The 21,412-nt window shown below is 40.2% G+C and overlaps 1 protein-coding gene across 4 annotated transcripts in view; it reads right to left on the reverse strand.

Annotated features, from left to right (window-relative positions):
* The window catches only part of LOC147120766 (kinesin-associated protein 3-like), a 149,518-nt gene that overhangs the window by 70,489 nt on the left and 57,617 nt on the right, over positions 1 to 21,412 (reverse strand). For all 4 annotated transcript variants that reach the window (XM_085987002.1, XM_085987000.1, XM_085987001.1 and 1 more), the window contains 3 exons: positions 14,082 to 14,180; positions 13,352 to 13,534; positions 4,431 to 4,589 (listed from right to left, as the gene is read on the reverse strand). In XM_085987002.1, the coding sequence (XP_085843128.1) occupies positions 4,431 to 4,589; positions 13,352 to 13,534; positions 14,082 to 14,180 (441 nt within the window). The remainder of the gene's footprint in view (positions 1 to 4,430; positions 4,590 to 13,351; positions 13,535 to 14,081; positions 14,181 to 21,412) is intronic.

Raw genomic sequence — 21,412 nt, forward strand, 5'->3', positions numbered from 1 at the left:
GATGCACTCAACAGCCTACCAATTAACTTATTACGCAAGTAGCGACAGATAGTCTTGAGCAATTGAGGGAACAGCCACAGGAATGATGTGGTCCAAAAATATTGCCCACTAGAGGTCACTGTTGAATCTTTTTCAGAATCTTGGGGTCGATATTTTTGTGCCCAACACCCTGCTTTTCAACATGAACGCGGGGTGCAAATCAGGGGGAAAAAAGTTGAGTTTCTGCCACAGGCCCACCTATTGTGATTTTTGACCAAATAAATATATAAAAATGAGGGTCCTATTATATGATTAGGTCCTGGACTCCATTTTTGTGTAAGGCACCACTGCCACCACCACTTCTTCCTAAACCCACCCACAAATCATGAGCGGTACAAGGTGGGAAACAACCAGTTCCAGTGGTATTTAAAGGGGCATGCGTCTGTTACAAAGTTAACTCGCTGTAAAGGTTTGGAAGACATCTTGCTTATATTTTTCAGTCATGTTTGGGTGCAGAATCACTTTCTTATTTGCTTGTTGTTGCTCGACAACATTCATGAAGATTAAGGGGGCACTGGCAACATTCTCACTGAAAATGAGAATCCTTCTGACCATTCAATTCCATGGAGCTAGAACAGCAGCAACGGGTGGAAAGAGCACATAGAGCTGCAGCTGCAGGGAGAAAACAGAGGAGAGAGCTCACATCCTTCCCCTCCCAACAGGGTGTATAGGCCCAGAGTTAAGTATTTGGACTCAGAGGAGTAGCACATAAGGAGGCTGCACTTCTCCAGGAAGGCTGTCACTGACCTTTGTCACCTCCTGCAACCCACTGCAGGTGGCACTGCAATGCTTGTTTCTGCCAAAGTTGCTACGGCCCTCGACTTCTTTGTGTCCAGCTCCTTCCAGGCTGCAAGCCGTTATCAGCAACATCAATAAAAAGAGAATTTTTAAATGTGAGGTGCGGCCAGAGAGAATATAGTCAATTTGTAGATGATCAAAAAACAGGATTTTCCTAGGATCCCGAGGTAAATGAGAGAGGAAATTGCAGAGGTCCGAGAAATTATATTTCAGTGTTCTATTGAGTGTGGCTATGTGCTGGAGGACTGGAGAGTGGCCAATGTAGAACACATTTTTACAAAGCTAGACAGAGCAAACCAGGGTAATTCCAGGTCAGCTAGCTTAACATCTGTGGTAGGGAAAATGATAAAGTCCTTAGTTAAGGATGAAATTACCAGGTATATAGATAGAGAAAATAGTTAGAAGTTATCAGCACGGATTTCAAAAGGAATGACCATGCTTGACAAACCTCTTTAAAGGAGGGAACAAACATGGTCAATAGAAGAAATGCCATGCATGTGGAGTACATAGACTTTAGGAAAACCTTTGACAAGGTACCACACATATAATTACTAGAGAAGATTGGAACTAGGGGCAGAATAACAGACTGGATTAAAAACTGGTTCAAAGGGAGAAAACAGAGAGTAGGAGTTAAGGGCAGTTTTTCCAGAGTGGTTGGAAGTGTGTAGTAATTCTGGAGCCACTTCTGTTCAGTGTACATCAATGATTTGGATATAGGCCTCAAAGAAGTGACATCAAAATGATACCAAAATAGGTGGCATTAGCAATCAGAGGAGCAGTACATAAGCAGACGAAAGGAAACTGCAATGGGATATTGATAATATAGGGGTATGGACTAAAATGTGGCAGGTACAATTCAATGTCAGTAAAGGTGAGGTGATACACTTTGGCAAAAAAAAACACAGCAATAATTATATATTGCATGGAAGTTAGCTCAGTCTGTGGAAGAGGAGAGGAATTTGTGGGTATAGATTCATTGGACATTAAAAGGCAGTACCTCAGGTTGATAAAGTTGCAAAAAAAAAGCTAATGGAATTCTAGGTTTTATCACAAGAGGTATAGAATATAAAATTCAAGAGTTAATGATGAACCTATATAAAATCTATCCAAGACCTCAGTTAGAATACTGTGTGCCGTACCGGGCTTCACACTAGAGGAAGGATATTGAGGTATTAAAGTGCAAATTCACTAGCATGCTGCCAGGTTTGAGAAAATACAAATATTACGACAGACCTGAAAAATTGGGTCTTTTTTTGTTACAAGAATGTAGGTTACAGGGCGATATGACAAAATTGTTTAAAATTGTGAAAGAATGGGAGAGAATAGGTAGAAACAGACTATTTACAGCAGTTGAGGGGTTGAGGACGAGATGCCATCGATGCAAGATTAAATGCAAGAGATTCAGAAAGAGAGGAGAAATATCCTTGCACAGAAAGTTCTGAAGGTGTGGAATTCACTTCCAGGGTTCATGGTTGAGACAGGAACTTTCAAGATTAGATTGGAAAGTGGATGAAAGAAAAGGAGTTGAAAGTGAACAGGGCAGGTAAGCATGGTAAGAACTATTTATCATCATGGAAGATAAACAGCGACGTGGATTGGTTGGGCCAAATGGCCTGTACATAGCTTCTATGTATTAGTCTGTAGTTCATACTTGGATTTAGTAAGTCACTGATATCATAGAATGGTTACAGCATGGAAGGCGGCCATTCAGCCCATCAAGCCCATGCCAGCTCTCTGCAAGAACATTTCAGTTAGTCCCACACCCCTGCCCTTTCCCCATAGCCCTGCAAATTGTTTTCCTTCAGGTACTTATCCAACTCCCTTTTGAAAGCACGATTGAATCTGCCTCCACCACCCTTTCAGGCAGTGCATTCCAGATCATAACCACTCACTGCGTAAAAACGTTTTTCTTCATGTCGCCTTTGGTTCTTTTGCCAATCACCTTAAATCTGTCCCCTCTGGTTCTCGAACCTTCTGCCAATGGAAACAGTTTCTCTCTATCTACTCTGTCCAGACCCCCTCATGATTTTGAACACCTCTATCAAATCTCCCCCAACCTTCTCTGCTCCAAGGAGAACAACCCCAGCTTCTCCAGTCTATCCACATAACTGAAGTCCCTCATCCCTGGACTCATTCTCGTAAATCTTTTCTGCACCCTCTCTAAGGCCTTCACATCCTTCCTAAAGTGCGGTGCCCAGAATAGGACACAACACTCCAGTTGGGGCCGAAGCAGTGTTTTATACAGGTTCATCATAATTTCCACACTTTTGTACTCGATACCTCTATTTGTGAAGCCCAGGATCCTGTAAGCTTTTCTAACTGCTTTCTCAACCTGCCCTGCCACCTTCAACAATTTATATACATATACCCCCAGGTCTCTCTGTTCATGTACCCCCTTTAGAATTGTACCCTTTAGTTTATATTTCCACTCTTCATTCTTTCTACCAGAATGTATCACTTCGCACTTTTCTGCATTAAATTTCATTTGCCACGTGTCCGCCCATTCCACCATATCCCCTTGAAGTCTCACTATCCTCCTCACTGTTCACTATACTTCTAAGTTTTGTGTCATCTGCAAATTTTGAAATTGTGCCCTGTACATCCACATCCACGTCATTGATATATATGAAGAAAAGCAGTAGTCCTAGAACCACTACTCTCCGTTTCCTGTCACTTAACCAATTTTGCATCCATGTTGGCTTGTGTTCCTTGGAGTAGAAGATTGAGGGGTGATCTGATCGAGGTGCTTGCAAGGATTTGATAGGGTAGATACGGTGAGATGATATCCTCTGGTGTGGGAATCAAGAACAATGGGTCATAATCTTAAAATTAGAGCTAGGCCGTTCAGGAGTGAAATCAGGAAGCACTTTTCCACACAAAGGGTAGTAGAAATCTGGAGCTCTCTCTCCTCCAAAGATTGTGGATGCTGGGACAATTGGAGCTTTCAAGACCGAGATAGATTTCTATTAGGCAAGGGTATCAAGGGATATTGAGCAAAAGTGAGAAAAAGGAGTTGCAGATTAGTCATGATCTAATGGAAGAGCTCGAGAAACTGAATGGCCTACTCCTGTTCCTAATGTTTCTATATCATGTTGGCTAATCAAGTTCCCCATGGACAACTGGAAACAGCAGAATAAGGCTATAGAGTTCGTGCAGATTGCAGACTTCCTCAAGTAAAAGCATCACTGACAACACAAACGTCACCATGAGGGCTCTTGCAGACTGGCCCTCCGCCTTCATGAAACGCAGATTTGAATTTCATTAATGTGCAACTGGTGTGTGATCACCAGCAGTGCATCGTGCAGGTCTGTGCCTGCTTTCCTCACAGCTGCGATGACACTTTCACCGTACGCCAATCCTCCATCCCACCAGTCTATGCCTCTGCACAGCAAGAGGTTGGCTGATTGGGGACAACGGCTATCCCTGCACGTTTGGATCATGACTCGTCTCAGAAACCCATGCTCCTGGTATTTATTATTACATTACATCAGTGGGGTTATTTGCTTTGGCATTCACATGTTCAGCATCCTATATAGCAGAGGAAATTTTGAAAGAAGAAACTATCGTCTGTTGCTTGTGAGTAAAAAAATTACCTATCAGGGCAGTCAATTTTGGGAGCAGCCCCACTTGGACCATCTTATTCCGAAGCCCAGTATCGAAGGACAGGTTCAGCAGCAAGCGCAGAGTAATATTCAGGAGATCCTCATGTTCACAGGGCACCAACTTGGACAGCTTCTCAATGATGTTCAACTCTACCTGCAGTTTAACAGAACAAAATGCTGAATATTGGTCTCTTAGCATGTAAAGTTCTTTCCTCTTCAAAGTTCCAGGACTTTGTCAACACTGAGGGTACTGTACTTCATTTTCCCCATTAACAGTACGAAAGCTCAATGTTTCAAAAGCAGTTTCTGCTTGTAAAATCACAAAGGTGATTTGTTTGGTTGGATTTCACAAATATAAATAGCAATGGGCAACGAGAAGAGACAGAAAGAAATAGTACACAAATTATATGCATTTAACTCGTGTTGTTAAGGCCACTGCAGTTGAGAGACTGGCGAGATGGGGAAGTCAAGAAATTATTAATTTCACAAAATTTTCTAACTAGCCTTTCTCGGCACAGTTCCACCAATATATCTTTCACCAATACCATTTCGCCAACTGAAAATGATTTTCAAAAAGCACTTGTTTTACTGAAAAAGAAACAAATGCTTTTTTTCAGGTTCGAAGGATGTCCCCACTCCCTTGGTCATATTAAAAGGTTAGAATTTGGTCACGAAAAGTTTAGTATTTACTGAATAAAAGCATATCTTCTATCTCTTTTAACAATGAATTGCAGTGTTCTAAATATTTGATGCCACAGAACTTCCAACAAAATTATTCTCTGCAAATTTAGATGGTTGATAAACTAGAGTGAAGAAAACACATGTAACCTTTTACCATTTCTTAATTTACTACATTTTTGGATTTATTTTACTGCAGAAGTGCAGCTCCAGCCTTCAAAGGGGTTTTAAAAAGAAATGCCACATCATCTGTTTCAACACCACACAAGTAGCTGATGATGATGATTCAGACACCTGAACAGCAAATGTTCTGAAGAGAGGGTGAAGGTGGCATAAAAATATATAATTTCACAGCAGGAGTTTAATCAAGTCTTTATATGGGAAACATCAAACACTTTGTGATTGCAAAACACGCCTATGTGGTATTTGTAAAACAAATCCAAGGATTTGGTAACATTAAAGGACAGCTAAAGTACACTGATTTGTTTTGCAGAGAGCAAAACTCTAGAAATAGCACAAATAATTAAAAAGCATCCCACAGTACCTAGGCCTGCTAATTTTCACATATTCAGCAGAAATCTTACATGAAAGATTGTGATCCTCCATCCTCCCACTTCAGAATTACAGTGTCCTGAGAGCAAGAAATAGCCAGAGAGGCTCGGCTATTCAGCATTCATGGCAACAGTGAAAGCTCTCTGTTAAAACAAGTTTTAAGAGTGCTTTTACTATCAATATGAATGCTGGGTTAACTGTACCTCCATCACTATATCTACTTCCATAGCTATCTCTTGGCTGGTCTCCTCCAGCTAGAGGAGGAAAAAAAGCAACAGAAAAAAACTTGCAAATCCCACAGCCAGGCAGCGCTATGAAGAGAGACAATGAGAGAGAGAAAACATAAGAAATATAATAAAACCCACTTGTCAATCTGCTGGTGCTCATGCGACAGTTGCTCATTTAACCATGTTTATGCTTTTACTGCGAGTAAACACCACAGGTTTAAATCCTTTGGCTAACAATTTCCTATCTAAGATTTGTGCAATGCTAACAACTGCAAGTATCAACTTGTTACAATCCTCAGGTTAATAAATACTGCACTGAATTCCATAAACTCTACTGCACTTTGTTTTTATATTTATTTAAAAGTTTTTGAAAATATGAGTGGAACACTTTTTTGTTGTAGAACATCTTAAATGGTAGCGTCTCTGGAAAACCTGCTATCGGACACAAAGAAACCCAAGTCTAAACATTATTATAATGACTAGCAGGGAATCATAGACTGGTTACAGCACAGAAGGAGGCCATTCGGCCCGTCGAGCCCGTGCCAGTTCTCTGCAAGAGCACTTCAGCTAGTCCCACTCCCCTGCCCTTTCCCCGTAGCCCTGCAATTTTTTCCCCTTCAGGTACTTATCCAATTCCCTTTTGAAAGCCACAATTGAATCTGCCTTCACCACCCTGTCAGGCAGTGCATTCCAGATCCTAACCACTCGCTGCATAAAAAAGTTTTCCCTCATGTTGCCTTTGGTTCTTCTGCCAATCACCTTAAATCTGTGTCCTCTGGTTCTCGACCCTTCTGCCAATGGGAACAGTTTTTCTCTATCTACTCTGTCTAGATCTCTCATGATTTTGAGCACCTCTATCAAATTTCCTCTCAACCTTCTCTGCTTTAAGGAGAACAACTCCAGCTTCGACAGTCTATCCACGTAACTGAAGTCCCTCATCCCTGAAATCATTCTTGTAAATCTTTGCTGCACCCTCTCTAAGGTCTTCACATCCTTCCTAAAGTGTGGTGCCCAGAATTGGACATAATACTCCAGTTGATGCCGAACCACTGTTTTATAAAGGTTCATCATAATTTCCATGCTTTTGTACTCTATACCTCTATTTATGAAGCCCAGGATCCCGTATGCTTTTTTTAAACTGCTTTCTCAACCTGCCCTGCCACCTTCAACGATTTGTGCACATATACCCACCCCCAAGTCTCTCTGTTCATGCACCCCCTTTAGAATTGTACCCTTTAGTTTATATTTCCTCTCTTCATTCTTCCTACCAAAATATATCACTTTACACTTTTCTGCATTAAATTTCATCTGTCACGTATCCACCCATTCTACCAGCCTGTCTATGTCTTCTTGAAGTCTATCACTATCCTCCTCACTGTTCACTATATTTTCACGTTGATTAATTAGCATGAAACAGATAGCATAATGTATTTGCCAGATTTGGTATACAGCAACTTTCTGCCAACATCTAATAAATCTTACCTACTTTTTAAAAATATAATTAACAAGCTCAACTACACTGACAATACCTGTATTTCCTTTCACCATATTTAATACGAATGAAACATTTGAATCATCACTCTTAAAAACATCACAATGCAAGATTTTCCTTTTAACTGCTCAATTGAGATTGTGATTTATACTACAGTGGAAGGTAAAGAGACACAAAACTAGCAAGTCCATTAAGTATTAGACAGGTTTGTCCTTGAAGTACAGTACTACCATCCATCCAGTTACAATTCCAACAGAATGAAAGAACAGTTTGGTCATTCCACTTTGATGTGCACCATGGGTGTAGAATCTTTTATAGCTGAAAAGCTTTGACCTGTAGCAAGAAACTGCTGCCAGACGCAGTTTACAGTAGCTAGAACAAAATTCACACCAGATGTAATTTTTAATTTGCTGCATTATTATACACTATGTAGACGTCTACTCACAACCAGAAAGGAAACCAGCACTAGACAGCTGACCTTGGTCAGCTCTAACTGCAGCATCAGTGGATATATTTCAACTTAGACTGAATTCTGTTTTACAATCTGCCATGAAACGTTTCATGGAATTTTGCATAAACTTTAAAACGCTTTCATTCCATTAACATCACCCATTGTTAAAGCAGGCTAAAATCAGATATGTAACCTATTTCTAGAAACTATACTGTGCTGAGCCACGAGAGCCATTCTGAACATCAATTCTCAAATAACTATCAGTGACAAGTATTGTACCCCCGAGCCTTCCATGCCTTGGATAACTCCAGGAGGGTAAGCCGATTCCTCCTCCCAGAATCAGCTCAGCATTGCTTTACAACAATATGCAATTCCTTTCTGCACAGAAGTCCTCAGGTCCATTTAGTCCTCCCTTTCTGCAATTTAGGGAGGCAATTATGTGGCAAATTGCAGGAAGAAATGCAAGGAAAGACTGTAATTCTGTTTATATGTTTAAAATGCAGGAGCTATACTTATGTTGAACACCACAGAACTGTAATTATCTAACACCGATAAAACACTTACTTTAAATCACATTTCTGTATTTTTGAAATACAAAGTTTCATCCATTGGAATTCAGCAATGAAGTTCATAAATACTGTGTTATACAAAATGTGAAATGGAGGGACATGTAATATTAAGGAAACAACTGGTGTACGAATATTGTTCATCATTGGAGAACAGTGAATTTTCTTAGTCATACTGATACCTATTCGTGAACACAACCATTGCTGAATTTTTTGTAGATACAGAATAGTTTGTTGATGCATTAAAGGGAAACTGAGAAGGCAAGGAATAATTAATATACATACAGACCAGCGAGAGTTAAAAATAAAGCAAGTCACTCATTATCCACCAACAAGCTACAGTCTTCATACAGTACATTCGTGGTACTCAGCTCTCTTCATTGAACACTTTATATATGATCTAATTAAAAGAATTTTGGTGAGTTGCCCACTTTCAACAAATTCATACCACGTGTACACAGGTGGGATGAAAAAGAAATTGAGAACTTGTGAGGATGCCGCACATATGGGGGTCCATGTACAGATCATCTGGGTCTTAACCTGAAACATCTGCATGTCCAAATCGCTTTTCCTGTAACTCATTTTCAGCACTAAACAGTGCTTAATGTCTTTATAGGTTTTTCTTGATGCAAAAGCATTAGGCTAATGACAAAACACATTGAAGAAAAGCTGGCTTTAATTACAATATGGTTAAGATTTAGCACATCATTACAAAACATTTAAGGTCTTCAGACAGTCACACGTAACCCATGCTAGTTTCACATTTTTAATACCTCCAGGAAAAAAAGTTAGAAAGCATGCAATTATATGTAATGTACTTTTAATGATTAAGGTTATTAATGTTTAATAGGTAAACTGCATTTAAAGCCCTTTGGTTACTATGCAACATATGAGAAGATATAATCAAAACTCCCCATTTATTTCACAGTTCTCAATGGTATGAAATTAGCTCGATATAAAATTAAACTAAAATCTCTCATCCCGCACTTGTGCCCAGTATAAGCTCCATTTGGCAAGCGCAAGTGGGACCATTACTAATTCTAATTCTAAAGTGATTAATTAGCTTTCAGTAAAAACACAGCAAGCTACAAATGGGCTATTTTCTTTTTGTTTAAAAAAAAGTACAAAATCAACCAAAGAAAGCTTTCCTTGATGCTACGAAATAGAAAAAAAATTTAAACTTTTTGCCGGAGATTAACAATTTACCCAGTTATTAAAGTCAAGCTTTCAGGCAGACAAACGTCTTATTAATATCCCCAGTAATTATTCATTTTTACCAAATGTCCAGAGTAAATGAGTAAAATAAAACTATGGCTCCTTTTCTGGGACACAATGAAATACACAATTCTACAGTTGTAAACACATTAAAAAGTGCGCCATTATTCAACACTAAACAAACCTGCATTCGGAAAAGTGGCAAGATTTGAAACAACTGTTCATGTTTCAGCTTTGATGAATGCCTCTGTTACTCACATAGGATTACTTCCAGGTGTGACTTTTCAAAGACTTCCAAAGCTGATTAAAAAGTATGAAAAGCCTGGAAAATTTTGGAGTTACATTAACATGGTATTTTCCTCCCGCCCCCAAAAATATAAAAGTTCCGATACACATTTATTTAACATTTAAAAAAAGTGACAGAATACAGAGAAAAACAGTCTCTGTACTTTAGATAGAAAAAGGCCTAGTGGACTTATAGATGTAACTGTTCCCTGGCACTAAAAAAGCATGTAGAACTAGAACAATGTTGTTAGAACAGTTCAGGTTGTGTTAGCTCGAAGGCTCAGTGGGTAATCCACTGTCTAGTGTGGTACTGAGGCATTGTGATATACAGGCCAGGAACGTCCTAGACTTGATCCCCAAGTTGTGCTAAGTAACTGATTCAAGCCAGAGTGGGTAAAAGAGCTGCAATTGGTTTCAGCATCTCAATGGGTAGCGATGACAAAATCAGCAATGATTACCATCCCCAATGTCTGCAGGTGCAGGTGGCAGACAGGATTCGACTCGGTTCACAATCGAATAGCACACCTCACATCCAACACTTGCTGTCTAAGATCACGTAAAGGATGCAATGAGATACTGAAGGATTGCCAGCAGCCATAGAACTATATTAGCAATTAGGTAAAAAAAAACTATTCCAGGATGAAACCATTGTTACAACAACTTGTATTTATATAGCACCTTTAACGTAGTAAAACATCCCAAGGCGCTTCACAAGAGCGATATCAAATACAATTTGACACTGAGCCACATAAGGAGATATTAGGGCAGATGCTTGGTCAAAGAGGTAGGTTTTAAGGAGTGCTTTAGAAGAGGAGAGTGGTAGAGAGGCAGAGAAGTTTAGGCAGGAAATTCCAGAGCTTAGGGCCTAGGCAACTGAAGGCACGGCCGCCAATGGTGGAGCGATTCAAATTGGGGATGTGCAAGAGGTCAGAACTGGAGGAGTGCAAATATCTCGAAGGATGTGATGTGCTTGAGTAGGTCTTTAAATATAGAACTGACTACATAATTTTTTTTACACAAATCACATTCATACTTAATGAGTACATACAGCAGGTGATGGACTATTAGATGGTTTAGATAAGAGTAATTACATAGTCTAGAATCGAATAATTACTGAATAGGTAAATGTTCGCTTAATCTAGCCAGCCAATGAATTACCAACATTTGCAAAGATGAATGAGGCAACAAATGAATTTACCTTCATCAGTCTCTATATAACAAAATAAAATGTATTAAAATGAATAGAGAAGGCTAGCTTCTTAATTTAAAAAAAAACTATGCTCCATCAGAATATAGAACAGCAGTTACACAACCTGTCAGCTACACTAAGCTACAGAACTAACTCCTGAAATAGAAAAAAGTGCAAGGGAAAAATATTTAAGGCAAAAGCTTCAACTAAAATTCAAAAATAAAACTGGATTGAATTTTAGTTTTGCATTGGTTGTGCATACTCTGGTCAAATGCAAAAACATTTTCTTCTCTTTCTTTTCCTTTTTTTGTTTATTAAACGTATTTCCCTTTATGTTGCTTACCAATCTTTCTTCATATTCTTCTACTTTGCATGGTCTCAAATTGATTTTGACTTGTGAGCACTCAAAAAAATCTGATAAAGCCTGCTATTTGTAAATATTTATTTGGTTTTAAAATTTGTAAATTCTTTTGTATAATCCTGTTCGCTGACAGTATTATTTTGTACAGTAATTCAAATATTCATCTGAATTACAATCTAAATGATACTACTTTGAGGGGGGTGCAACAGCAGAGTGACCTGGGGCTACATATTCACAAATCTTTGAAGGTGGCAGGGCAAGTTTATAAGGCAGTTAGGAAAGCATATGGGATATTTGTCTTTATAAATAGGATCATTATATACAAAAACAAGAAATCATGCCTTTATAAAACACTGGTTATGCCTCAGCTGGAATACGGTGTACTATTCTGGACATCATACTTTAGGAAGGCATTGGAGAGGGTACAGAGGAGGTTTACCAGGATGATACCAGGGATGAGGAACTTCAGTTATGTGGAGAGATTGGAGAAACTAGGATTGTTCTCCTTAGAGCAGAGAAAGTTAAGGGGAGGTTTAATAGAGGTATTCAAAATAAGGAGGCGTTTTGATGGAGGAGATAAGAAATTGTTTCCTCTGACAAGTGGGTCAGTAATCAGAGGTCATAGATTTAAAATAATTGGCAAAAGAACTAGAGGGGAAATTAGGAGCATTTTTTTTCACAGAGCATTGTTAAGATCTGGAACGCACTACCTGAAAGGGTGGTGGAAGCAGATTTCATATGAGGAAAAGTAGGGGTGTAGAATTAAATTAGATAGCTCTTTCAATGAGCAGGCACAGGCATGATGGGCTGAATGGCCTCCATCTATGCTGCTGCAAGATTCTATGATTAAAAGAAAAACAAAATTCTTTGATCTTTTGTTCCTCCTTCACCGTACCATCCACCTTACACCTATCTCCTTAGAAGTGCTGACAGCCAGCTCAGAAGAGGTACTTCTAAGTCCAAGCAAAGTTCATTTATTCAAAATATTGTTTAATTCTCATTGCCCAGCTGAAAACTTAAAATTAATTATGCTTACTAAGTGCGCTGGTAAAGTTCACACCAGAGTGTAGCCCACGCCAGGTTTGTTTCTTTATGGATTTGGCAGAGTAAATAGCATTTCAGAAATTTAATTCAGTTTGGCCTAAAAGGCAAGAAATATTGGCTGAACGCCTCAACAGGCCAATTTTTTCCCCAAAAGTTGGTCTTTTTTGGACAACAGTTAGCCCCATCTTGACCTGGTCACCGGAAGATTAGTGAATTTCAGTGACTACGCTTTAGTATCAGGTGTAGCTGGACATAGTCAGTACCAACCGAGACTTTGTTTCTATTTATTCTCAGCTATGGGTGTTGCTGCTAAGGCCGACATTTATTTCCCATTACTAGCTACCCAAGTTCAGCCGTGGCTCAGTTGGTAGCACTCTTGTCTGAGTCAGGAAGTTGTGGGTTCAAATCCCACTCCAGAGACTTGAGCACAAAAATCTAGGCTGACACTGCAGTACTAAGGCATTAAACCAAGGCCCCGTCTACTCTCAGGTGGACATAAAAGATCCCATAACACTATTTCGAAGAGGAGTAGGGGAGTTACCCCCGGTGTCCTGGCAATATTTATCCCTCAATCGACATCACTAAAAAATGCTGCCACGTTTCCTACATTACAACAGCGACTACACTTCAAAAGTACTTCATTGGCTGTTAAGCAATTTGGGACAGCACTTTTTCTTTTTTTACCCTGATAACGGGGGGTCACTTTTTATCCCTTTGTTGATTTGCATATTCTCAACTTCATTTTGACATTTGAAAATACTAATTTCAATGTGATAAACTATTTTGTGATGGCTGCAGTTTTTCTTAATAATCCGGTCAGTGTAAATAAACGTGCCAGGAGCTCCAGTCTACCTACCATATCATTTTTGTTCTCCACAAATACACTGAGTTTCTTTAGGAAGGACATCACTAGGATCAGCAACTCAAAGTTTTCTCGATCGAGTGATTTCACAAGCATGTGGACAATGTTCTTGTTCCTCATTTTCAGTTCAGTCCTCGTGTCTTCAGCCAGATTCAACAGAAGATAGAAAGCAACTAATAAAGAACATACAAGAAGTTTGAAAAAAAAACAAGGATTCTGCGCTGCCATTAAACAATTCTGGACTATAATTAATAGTGGTATAAAGCATGACAATTGCACTCAAGCACTTGTGATAAAAAGAGGAAAATATATGAAACTAAACCAAATACAGTAACATGGAGTATGACTGAAGTCTCACTCAAACAAAATTACACATTAGGTATCATTTATTTTAAAATAATAGTAACACTGTTCAATGGAACTGAAAAATTGTTTCAATCATTCATATCAGAATTGTTCAGAAGTTTCATGCAAATACAAACAAAGATTGATTTTCACTATACATCAACTTCTGGAGCTACATCAGAACATAGAGGAGATTTCTATTTCTAACAAAACCATAAATGTCCGTACAGAAGAAAAGTTCGATTTCACTAAAAAAAACTAATGCAGGAAATCTTCTCCAACATCTAGAAGTGAGCATGACTGAGTATCAGAAATTCCTTAATCCCACTGCTATGTCTTGTAGCAACTTACTCTTTTTAAACCAGCACCACCTACCTCTCAACAGTTGCTCCTGCTTGATAACTAAACCTTGATATTTCTTGTACGTTTTCTCATAATCTTTCTTCAGTATTTGGTTATCAGCATCATCTTCAAGTGAAGGCTAAAGTTAAGGAATCATCAACATTTCCATTAAATTAATTTCGGTGTGATTAAATATACCATAAATATAAATGTACCATCTTTATGATATATTATTTAATCAGTAAAAAAAATAGGAAAATTGCAGTCTTCATTTAAATAAGGTACTGTATTAGGAAGAATTTTCAATATAAAACACCCCTTTATCTTAAAAAGAAAGTAAGCTGAATCACATCTAATTTTGCACTGTACTTTTAAACACACTGGGCTTGATTTTCATTGGGCCTTTGAGGCGGGATTGGAGGCGTGTGGGGGATTAAAATCGCGAAATCGGGGGGCACGAACCCATCCTGCCTCCATGCCAGTTTCAAAGGAGGCGGATACCCGACCTGTGCTGGGACCCTCCTCCCCGAGGCGGGAAGGGGATTAGTGCCAATTAACTGCCTGTTAACAGGTAGTTAACCGGCAGTTTTTAACCTAATCCCTATTTTTATCCCTGAAGTGTGGGATTCCCGATGGCTCCAAACCATGTCAAGTTAGCGAGGCGGACAGTCGGGCTGAAGGGTTCGAGATGTCCGGTGTTCAGGTGAGTGATGTGTGCAGAGGTAAGTGTGTTTGGTGTGTGTAAAGTGTTTAAATAAGTTTTACTTACCTTTACAGCTTCCTTCCTTCAGGTCTCGGGAGTCCCTCATCTCACCGGCACAGAAAGCAGAATGGCCGCGAGCTGTCAAAAGTTGCAGCATTCAGCTTTCTGTTCTGGAGAGATCTCTAAATCAGCTTGAGAGGAAGGAAGTAACTTGGAGTACAGATTGTCAGTGTTCGACAGCTTCAAAGAGCTGTCAAACGCTGATATTTCATCTGTCAAAAGCTCTTGACAGATGAAATGTCAATCTGTGACATCACCTGTTGCCGGGTGGCCCTTAATTGGCCTGCTGAGCCCACTGGGCAGGCTCAACAAGGTCAATCTAGTGAAAATCGCATGGGTTAGCCACAACTCTATGGAGGCGGGACTACAACCCCAAAAGTTGTAGTCCCGCCTCCAGTATCAAAATCCAGCCCACTATGTTCAGTTACTTTTGCAGTGGGCAGACAGGGAGGATCATAACCACCATTGAGGTAACCAGGCAGCTAGCTGGGGTTAACTTCTTTTCTGTTCAGAATTGCAGGGAGGACTGAAAACTAGGAGATAGTCTACCACCCATGGTCCATTTGGAATATTTGTTTAAGGTGCAAATATTTTATGTTTTATTCTTCCTCCTTTACATGATCATAAAGTTTTTTTTTCTCTTCCTCCTAACTTCCAACAGTGAACTTGCAATTCTTTCTGAAGCAGTCACTGTTCAGGGTGTTTTTCCCCACTATTAAGTACTCATTTACCAGCACCTTAATAATTGACCATTCATTATGGTTCAGGTCTGGCCTATTGACCAAATCTGTCCTTAACGTCAAAGGCTAAAATCAAAGACATCAAACATCAATCCCCCCCTCAGTGATAATGGGGGAGGGTTTAAACTAATTTAGCGGGGGGAGGAACACCAGGATGACGCATTAGAGAGGAAATACAAGGTGCACGGAGGACTGGGAGAGACAAACGGCGTCAGAATAAGGAGTAGTTCAGAAATAGGAGAGATCAGACGAAGGAACTGCGAAGAGACAATGATGGGTTTAGAGCGCATGTGCATAAATCCCTGGGATGCGATTAATAAGGTTGGTGAACTGCAGGCACAAGTAGCCACGTGGGATGATATAGTGGCAATAACCGAGACCTGGTTCAAACAAGGGGAGGAATTGGCACTTAATATTCCTGTATTCAGGAAAGATAGGAAGGGAAAAAAGGAGTCAGGGTAGCAGTATTGATCAAAGATACTGTTAGAGCACCAGAAAGGGATGATGTACTTGAGGGTTCAAAGACAGAATCTATTTGGTTAGAACTGAGGAGCTATTACACCACTGGGTGTATACGATAGGCCACCAAATCGTGGGAAGGAGATAGAGGAGCAAATCTGCAGGCAAATTACAGAGAGATGCAAGAACTTTAGAGTAGGGATAATAGGGGACTTCAATTGTCCTAATATAGACTAGGAAAATAACAGTGTAAAGAGCAAAGAGACAGAGGAATTCCTAAAAGGTGTACAAGAGAACTTTCTTGATCAGTATGTTTCCATCCCAATGAGAAAGGAAACAGTGCTGGATTTAGTTCTGGGAAATAAAGTGGGGCAAGTGGAGCATGTTTCAATGAGAGCATATTTTGGAAACAATCATCACAATATTAGGTTTAGAGTAGTTATAGAAAAGGACAAGAAATATGAAAATATGACTGATGTCCTAGGGGAGGTGTTTGCTAGTGCTCTGGGGGAGGGTTTAAACTAAAATGGCAGGGGGTTGGGAACCTGAGCAAGGGGACAGAGGAAAGGGAAACAAGGATAAAAGCAAAAGATAGCAAGGAGAAAAACAAAAGTGGCAGTCAGAGAAATCAACGCTTTAAATCAAACATGGCCACAGTAAATAATAATTCTAATAGGTCTAAGAGCTTTAAAAAAACAAACCTGAAGACTTTGTGTCTTAATGCGAGGAGCATTCGTATAAGGTGGATGAATTAGCTGCGCAAATAGCGGTAAACGATTATGATTTGATTGGGATTACGGAAACATGGCTCCAGGGTGGCCAAGGCTGGGAACTCAACATCCAGGGGTATTCAATATTCAGGATAGGCAAAAAGGAAAGGGAGGTGGGGCAGCATTACTGGTTAAAGAGGGATTAACACAATTGTAAGGATATTAGCTCTGATGATGTGGAATCTGTATGGGTAGACCTGAGAAATACCAAGGGGCAGAAAACGTTAGTGGGAGTGGTATATAGACCGCCAAACAGTAATGCGGACGTTGGGGATGGCATTAAATGGGAAATTAGAGAAGCGTGCAATAAGGGCACAGCCGTCATCATGGGTGACTTTAATCTACATATAGATTGGGCTAACCAAGTTAGTAACAATACTGTGGAGTAGGAATTCCTGGAGTGTTTACGGGATGGTTTCCTGGACCAATATGTCGAGGAACCAACCAAAGATCAGGCCATCTTACACTGGGTATTATGTAATGAGAAAGGATTAATTAACAATCTTGTTGAACGAGGCCCCTTGGGTCGGAGCGATCATAATATGATCGAATTCTTCATTAAGATGGAGAATGAAGTTGTTGACTCAGAGACTAGGGTCCTGAATTTAAATAAAGGAAACTACGATGGTCTGAGGCGCGAGTTGGGTAGGATTGATTGGGGAATGTCATTCAAAGGGTTGATGGTGGATAGGCAATGGCAAACATTCAAAGACCGCATGGATGAACTACAGAATTTGTTTATCCCAGTTTGGCATAAAAATAAAACAAAAAAGGTGACTCAACCGCGGCTAACAAGGGAAATTAGGGATAGCATAAGATCCAAGGAGAGGACATATAAATTGGCCAGAAAAAGCAGTAAACTTGAGGGTTGGGAGCAGTTTAGGATTCAACAGAGGACAAAGGGATTAATTAAGAAGGGGAAAATAGAATATGAGGGTAAGCTTGCAAGGAACATAAAAACTGACTGTAAAAGCTTTTATAGATATGTGAAGAGAAAAAAATTGGTGAAGTCAAGCGTAGGTCCCTTGCAGTCAGAATCAGGGTAATTTATAATGGGGAACAAAGAAATGGGAGACCAATTAAATACATATTTTGGTTCTGTCTTCACAAAGGAGGACACAAATAACCTCCCAGAGATGTCGGGGAACATAGGGTCTGATGAAAGGGAAGAACTAAAAGAAATCAGTATTTATAGGGAAATGGTGTTAAGGAAATTGATGGGATTGAAGGCCGATAAAGCCCCAGGGCCTGATAATCTACATCCTAGGGTACTTAAGGAAGTGGCCCTAGAAATAGTAGATGCATTGCTGATCATCTTCCAACATTCAATGGAATCTGGAACAGTACCCATGGATTGGAGGGTAGCAAATGTTACCCCACTATTCCAAAAAGGTGGTAGAGAGAAAACGGGGAATTACAGACCGGTAAGCCTGACATCGGTAGTGGGGAAAATGCCAGAGTCCATCATAAAAGATGTAATAGCAGAGCACTTGGAAAACAGCTACAGGATCGGACAAAGTCAACATGGATTTACAAAAGGTAAATTGTGCTTGACTAATCCACTGGAATTTTTTGAGGATGTAACTGGTAAAATAGATAAGGGACAACCAGTGGATGTGGTGTATTTGGACTTTCAGAAGGCTTTCGATAAGGTCCCGCATAAGAGATTAGCGTGTAAAGTTAAGGCACATGGGATTGGGGGCAAGGTACTGACTTGGATAGAGAACTGGTTGGCAGACAGAAAGCAAAGAGTTGGAATAAACGGGTCTTTGGCCGAGTGGCAGGCAGTGACTAGTGGGGTACCGCAAGGATCGGTCCTTGGACCCCAGCTATTCACAATATATATTAATAATGATATAGACAAGGGAACTAGATGTAATATCTCCAAATTTGCAGATGACACAAAGCTGGATGGGCGTGTGTGCTGTGAGGAGGATGCCGAGAAACTCCAGGATGATTTGGACAGGTTGGGTGATTGGGCAGAAGCATGGCAGATGCAAGATAACGTGGATAAATGTGAGGTTATCCATTTTGGTAGCAAAAACAGGAAGGCAGATTATTATCTGAATGGCAATAGATTGGGAGAAGGGGGAGTGCAACGAGACCTGGGTGTCCTTGTGCACCAGTCGCTGAAGGTAAGCATGCAGGTGCAGCAGGCAGTTAAGGCGGCAAATGGTATGTTGGCCTTCGTAGCGAGAGGGTTTGAGTACAGGAACAAGGATGTCTTGCTGCAGTTGTACAGGGCCTTGGTGAGACCACACCTTGAGTATTGTGTGCAGTTTTGGTCGCCTTATCTGAGGAAGGATGTTCTTGTCATGGAAGGAGTTCAGCAAAGATTCACCAGGCTGATACCTGGGATGGCAGGAATGACGTATGAGGAGAGATTGGGTCGATTGGGCTTGTACTCGCTGGAGTTTCGAAGAATGAGAGGGGATCTCATTGAAACTTATAAAATTCTGACAGGACTGGACAGACTAGGTGCAGGAATGATGTTCCCGGTTGTCAGGGAGTCCAGGACCAGGGGTCACAGTCTAAGGATAAGGGGTAGGCCATTTAGGACAGAAATGAGGAGGAATTTCTTCACCCAGAGTGGTGAACCTGTGGAATTCTCTACCACAGAAAGCAGTAGAGGCCAATTCATTAAATATATTCAAGAAGGAGTTGGATATATTTCTTAAAGCTAAAGGGATCAAGGGGTGTGGGGAGAAAGCAGGGACCGGGTACTGAATTTGGATGATCAGCCATGATCGCATTGAATGGCGGAGCAGGCTCGAGGGGCCGAATGGCCTACTCCTGCTCCTATCTTCTATGTTTTATGTAAATATTCAACTGGAGGTGGGCTAATTTCAGTGAGTTGAAAAGGGATCTGGCACAGGTGGATTGAAATCAAAGATTAGCAGGTAAAACAGTAAATGAGCAATGGGATGTCTTCAAAATAGTTCAAAAATTCCCATGAGGGGGAAAGGAAGGGCATCCAAAGCTAGAGCTCCCTAGATGACTGAATAGAGATAAAGATTAAAATGAAACAGAAAAATAAACCTTACGATAAATGTCGTGTTCATAATTCAGTTGGGAACTAAGCTGAATACAAAAAGTATAAGGGAGAACTGAAAAAGGAAATAAGAGGGGCAAAGAGAGTGTATGAGAATAGATCAGCAGGTAACACAAGAGGGAATTCAAAAGTCTTTTATGAACATATAAATAGTAAAAGGGTAGTCAAGAGAGGGTGGGGCCGATGAGGGACCAAAAGGGAGATCTTCATATGGAGGCAGAGGGCATGGCTGAGGTACCAAATGAGCACTTTGCATCTGTCTTCACTGAAGAGGATGCTGCCAATATCACAGTAAAGGAGGAGGTAGTAGAGAAATTGAATTTGATTTTTTTTTTAAAAATAGGTAAAGGAGGTACTTAAAAGGTTGGCAGCGCTCAAAGTAGAAAAGTCACCAGATTCAGATGGGATGCACCCTAGGTTGCTGAGGGAAGTAAGGGTGGAAATTGCGGAGGCTCTGGCCACAATCTTCTAATCCGCCTTAGATACGAGAGTGGTGCCAGAGGACTGGAGGACTGCAAATGTTAGACCCCTGTTCAAAAAAGGAGACTGATAAACCTGGCAATTACAGGCCAACCAGCCTAATGTCGGTTGTGGGAAAACTGTTAGAGACATTAACCGGGACAAAATTAATTGGCACTTGGAAAAACATGGGTTAATAAATGAAAGCCAGTACGGATCTTTTAAAGGCAAATCATGTTTGACTAACTTGATTTGAGTTCTTTGATGAAGTAACGGAGAGGGTAGTGCGGTTGATGTTGTGTATATGGACTTTCAATAGGTGTTTGATGAATTACCACATAATAGACCTGTTACCAAAGTTGAAGGAGTAGTGGCTGCGTGAATACAAAATTGGCTATGGGATAGAAGGCATAGAGTAGTGGTGATCGGTTGATTTTTAGACTGCATGAAATATGCAGTGGTGTCTCCCAGGTGTCAATATTGGGACCAATGCTCTTAAATGACCTGAACTTGGATATACTAGGAATAATTTCAAAGTTTGCAGATGACACAAAACATGGAAATGTAGTAAACAATGAGAATAGTAACATACTTCAGGAGGGCACAGACAGATTTGTGAAATGGGCAGACACATGGCAGTTGAAATTTAACACAGAAGTGTGAAGTGATTCATTTTGGTAGGAAGAATGAGGAGAGGCAATATAAACTAAATGATATAATTTTAAATGAGGTGCAGGAACAGAGCGACCTGGGATTATATGTACTTGAGTCTTTGAAGGTGGCAAGACAAGTTGAGAAGGCTGTTAAAAAGGCATAAGAATCCTTGGCTTTATAAATAGAGGCATAGAGTACAAAAACAAGGAAGTTATGCTAAACCTTTACAACACAGGTTAGACCCCGGCTGCAGTATTGTGTTCAATTTTAGGCACCATACTTTAGGAAGGATGTCAAGGCCTTAGAGGGTGCAATGGAGGTTTACTAGAATACCAGGGATGAGAGACTTCAGTTATATAGAGAAACTGGGGTTGTTCTCTTTAAAGCAGAGTCGGTTAATGGGAGATTTAATAGGTGTTCAAAATCATGAAGGGTTTTGATAGAGTAAATAAGGAGAAACCGTTTCC

Source organism: Somniosus microcephalus, chromosome 4 (genome assembly GCF_052327205.1).
Source record: "Somniosus microcephalus isolate GS21.2 chromosome 4, FLI_Smic_1.0, whole genome shotgun sequence".
In the NCBI taxonomy this organism is placed as follows: domain Eukaryota; kingdom Metazoa; phylum Chordata; class Chondrichthyes; order Squaliformes; family Somniosidae; genus Somniosus; species Somniosus microcephalus.